General features: G+C 45.2%; 1 protein-coding gene across 1 annotated transcript; it reads left to right on the top strand.

Moving 5' to 3' along the window:
- Positions 1–291: 291 nt before the first annotated feature.
- cdc42ep3 (CDC42 effector protein (Rho GTPase binding) 3) lies at positions 292–1,896 on the top strand (the record flags this gene model as incomplete). The annotated part of the gene is made up of 1 exon (XM_079229896.1): positions 292–1,896. One exon carries the CDS (start codon positions 292–294, stop codon positions 1,366–1,368), a length of 1,077 nt encoding a protein of 358 aa, XP_079086022.1. The 3' UTR covers positions 1,369–1,896.
- Positions 1,897–4,952: the final 3,056 nt, after the last annotated feature.

Below are 4,952 nucleotides of genomic sequence, written 5' to 3'. Positions count from 1 at the left end.
GAGTTCATGATGTAAACAAAATGCTGACACATTCTCTGTTTGTCTCTGATTTCAGGAAAGTGGCCATTTGACCTTTATACACCGGCCGGGACATCACCAGTCCTGCTTGGAATCCCATTACCTAATCGATGCCACAATTGCTGAGATTGGTTTTGGAGTCCTGTCTGACCAGTGTGTTATTGAGAATGTAACTGGAGCTTCTCCCTGGGGGAACTGCAACGTCCAGAACTCATAGAGCATTTCCGACTTTTCTATCCCTACATATCTGAGATCTCTTCCGCAGTTACAGCCATGCCAGCGAAAGCACCCATATACCTGAAACCCAACAATAGTAAGAAGGGAAAGAAATGTCGCCTCAGAGACATTTTGTCACCAGACATGATCAGTCCACCACTTGGGGACTTCCGGCACACCATCCACATTGGCAAGGGCGGTGAGAGAGACGCCTTTGGAGACATGTCTTTCCTCCAGGGAAAGTATGAACTCCTACCCGGGAAAGGAGACGTCCACCCGCAGTACGGCATCCAAAGTGAGTTTCTGAGAGCAAACAGCACCGGTGATGCTTCCTTTGTGGAGACCCCCTCTCCGGTGCTCAAGAACGCTATCTCCCTTCCAACCATTGGTGGCTGCCAGGCACTTACCCTCCCTCTGATTTCCTCTACTGTGTTCCCAATGCCTCCGGAGCCGCTGAAGCACATCATGGGGTCTCCCATGAAACCTGATAGCACAGAAGAGGTTGAGATCCTGCAGATGGACGTCCTGTTGCGCTCCATGGACGTCTTCAGCAGCGAGCCTTCGTCTCCCACCGTGGATCTCCAGTCAAAGCCTGACGTCCTTCTGGATCTGCTGGAAAGCACACATAAGTCCACCTCTAAGGCGGTAGCCAAGGCTAATAAAATAAACAAGAGCGAGCCCAGGTTTGACAAGCCATCATCCTATTATATCAATGGCCACAGTAACAGCACCTTCAAAGCTAACGGAAGCCTGAACAGTAACATGAGCAGAGACAGCTTTGACAGCTTTATCGGTAAAGGGCACTTCCAGAACAAGATCTGCAACGGCAGCAGGGGTCTCAATGGCAACGGCAACTGCAATGGTTGCAATGGACATTTTAACAAAGACATTACCCTTGGCTTCAAGCAGGAGCTCTCAAAGTGCAATAGAGAGTGGGTAGACAGGGACAGTGGGGTGGAGGAGGGCCGCATCTGTGATTTTGAGTTTGAGTTTTCAAAGGAGAAGAGCATGTCACAGGATTCCCTCTCCCAGATCACTGGGTCATTCCTCTCCCTTGAACTCGACCTGGGCCCGTCCATCCTGGACGATGTGCTCAACATAATGGATAAACCCGCAGCGAAGAGCAGGCCTTGAGCTGCGCTGAAGCCCCCGCAGAAGAAAGGGAATTACTAAACTATAGCCATGCGGAGAGAAAGACTCAGAAAGCAATCAAAATGGTGTCTGGATATATCACTGAGAGGAAAATTAGCTCAATAGACGGAGCTGCTAATGTTTTTATTGTCAAAATACATAACTATTATGGCTTCTATGGAGTGTTGATTCTTCTTCTTTGTGTTTGCCATGTCAGCCGCATGTTAAAGATGCATGTGCTATTGAGTTACAGCTAAACCACAGCCGTAGTGCCTTTTGATTTTACTGAACTGTAACAATGCTACGTGATAGATTTGTGTTCTTATCTTGACTTCCACCTTATGTATGCACAATAACTTTGAGGACCTTCACTTTTTTTACACAGTCTGGAAAATATTGCATTTTGTGACTTTAAGTGTGTTTAACAAAGCATTATTGAGTCACATAATTCATTTGCCACGATTCAAAAAACAGAACACTATGCATATTTGTGTTTTTAAAATTGTAACACAAATAAATGTAATTTTGTCCAACTAATTTTTGGCAGGTGATGTGTGCATACATCCAAACTGAAAGTTCATTCCAAAAACTGATTATACAAGATAACACAAGAGAGGCTGACCAATTTGACTGCTGAAGAGAGAAGTAGCACAAAAGTGAAAAGGCAAACAGGCCAGATAGCAAGTAAAGAAAGAGCTACAGACAGAAAGGCGGATAGAATGGATTTATTTTCTCGCCTCTGACATTCCTTACATTCTGTGTCCCTGCCCTTCAGTGGGAGCACCAGTGGGCCTTCATCTGCCCAACCAGGCGCCTGCTCCATTTGTTTGCATGTGGATGGGACAGGCAGAGGAGGAGGTCTTTTAAATTCCTTGCATTCCAGTCACAGAGCACAAGTGTCCAAGACCAGACATAAATCAGCTGTTTCAAGTGTGTGTGGGGGGGCTCTGAGCCCCGCTATCTACGACCAGAATGTATAGTGAGATGAGGTTGTAAAGCACAAGCTTACAACCCGCAGACAAACTTTGTTCAGTGCTGAACGATAGATGAGTCCTCTCTCCCGGTCTAGTTACAATAAAGATGTGTTGACCCAGCAGTGCTGGAGAAACTCAAAGAGCTCTAAGAGCAGGAAAGCAGTGGTCACCCACACAGGCTGCTTCTTGAACTCCACCACTACTCCTCAGTGGCCTTCTTGCCCTTATTCTCTGTCCTTATCACTCCCTGTCAGTATAGTACATATAAATAGAATAGGAGTCGAACAGAAATTCACATTCAAATCAACGTAGAATGGTCAGAGCAAAGGCTTTTTTGGGGGGTATGTTTGCCATTGTGAGCGTTGCAGCAGGCTTACTTCTGTATAAACTTAACCTACCTATGGGTGGTCGTAGACCCCTGAGGTGAGGTTTTTCAGTCATGCTTAAAACCAGTAAAATTGTGCAACCTAATCTTCAACCACACACTATTGTCACAACGTAGAAAAGCACATTGCTATCGCCAGATGAGCTTCTTTTTTTTTACATATTTTCTCTGACCATGAAAGAATGGTGGAATTAACAAGCCAGTTGGCTAGTGGACAGCTGGCCAGTAAACCGGCTTGTAAATTCCACCATGTTTTAACACTGGTTACCAAAATGTAGCCGCACAGTGGTGGCCCCCTCACTCCCTGCTGATCCAGAGAACGTCAAGCTAGTTACCTAGCTAACTCGCCAGCCATACGTCCACGGAGTTGCGTCTGCTCTCTACCCAGCGAGCTGCTACCGCACACCACAGATTTGTATGGTCACCATAACACCTAACAACAATCACCACTTTCTTTTGCACCAGTCAAATGACCATGAAAACAGTTTAATGTCTGTTCTACTCCTATTCTATTTCTGGGGTGTAGGCACATGAAGGTTAAGTCAAGCCGAGACATTATGGAGGCTTATGGCAGGCTTTCCCCAAACACTCACCACTGTGTCTTGCTTGTCAGGAGAAAACACTAAGCTAATTGTATATGCAAATAAGTATCTGGGTTTGATTCCACTTCTTACATTAAGTGGGCCAATGTGGCAGACCTTCCTGACTCAGAATGTCCATAAACAATTGCCACTGGCCCAGCCGAGGCATCTGTAGCCGTTGTGAAACCAGATGTTAGAGGAAAAGAAAAACTCTGGTCATGGAAGATGCCATTGGAAAATCCCAGCATTAGTGCTAGAGTTTGCATATGATGAGCCGAAGCATCCAAACCGGAGTATGAGTAATGAATTGATGACAGGCATGGACCCCAAGCAAACTTATTTTGGTTAACAAAAGAGCTTGCGACCACTGCACTAGCGTGTGTTGTGTAACATATTAGAAGTATTTCTGTAAAGATGCCAAGGCTCTCGGACAGAAAATACCAGGAAATACCAGTGTTCCATGAAATCCAACACAAATACCCGACATATGTTACACCCTGAACTCTGAGTTCAGTGCACTACTTGAAATACAGAGTGAATATTTTGGTGGGTTGGCTCTGTGCCCTCATTTCATAAAGGTTTGTCTCATGCAAGTCCCTGCATCTGTATTTGAATTGCGCAACTTGAACATTGTGGTCGCTAATGGCAGACGCAGGGTGTCTTGTCTCGTTTCTGGCTTTAGACTTCTCTGGAGACCTGAGGGTTTGACCTGAAGAGACCTCGACTCTAAGTCCCTCTCTCATTCCATGTTACTGTAACACCACAAACATACCGTACAGCAACACAATCAGCCAACTCATTGTGACACCCACCAACTTACAAGCAGAACAATATTCCGCTTGTCTTACTTAGCTTCTTTTTTTTCAGTTTGCTTGCGTCTCTCTTAAGATAAATTCACCCCAAAATGAATGTTCCTTTGTATTTTTGGTGAAGCCAAAATGGTGTTACTGAAAACAGAGCTAAGAGAGGTAACATGGGTGTTGCCACTACCTGCTGCCTTGTAATTTGCCAACCAGTTGCTTTTTTGACAAAAACAAAAACAAAAAAGCCTAATTGCTAAATTCCTTCTCTTTGATTTTGATGCCTTGGTGGCGGCTTTCTCAAAACGCTCGCCTTTACATTACAAGTTCGTTATTGAAGTACATTATAAATGTTCCTCCAGCAGATCGATGATCCAGGGGATCATGCTCCTCCGTTTCCTGGGCTAAGGTGAAGCTGTCAGTTCACAGATGAATAAGCTTTGGCCCAGAGGCCACCGGTGCCAAAAACAGCACAGCTCAGACCCAGCAAAACTTTCCACCCAACCTCCACAACAGAGCTGCATAATGTGCACACTGTCTTTCGCATAGAGGTGTCGGTGAAGGAGCCCCTCATAGCTAGACTTGTAGCTGGGTCAGGCGGATGAGAGGGGAATAAGATGTTTCTCCGTGTGCAGCAGGATAAAGCTCCTCTTGTCTTCACCTGTAAATGTTCGAGAGCACAAAACACGGGTACTTTCCATCAAGCCAACAGACCGGACAGAAGGAAATATCGGAGGTATTACTTAAAAATATTATCGTCAAATATTTCTCGAGCTTGCTAGAGAGATCTTATTCATCGTCGATACACTTTGTACATGCTCCAAAATGATATGCCATGACTCTCATA

Source organism: Taurulus bubalis, assembly GCF_910589615.1.
Source record: "Taurulus bubalis genome assembly, chromosome: 14".
Taxonomy (NCBI): Eukaryota; Metazoa; Chordata; class Actinopteri; order Perciformes; family Cottidae; genus Taurulus; species Taurulus bubalis.
The sequence above is the reverse complement of the archived record's forward strand: the minus strand, read 5'-3'. Positions and strand labels throughout refer to the sequence as shown.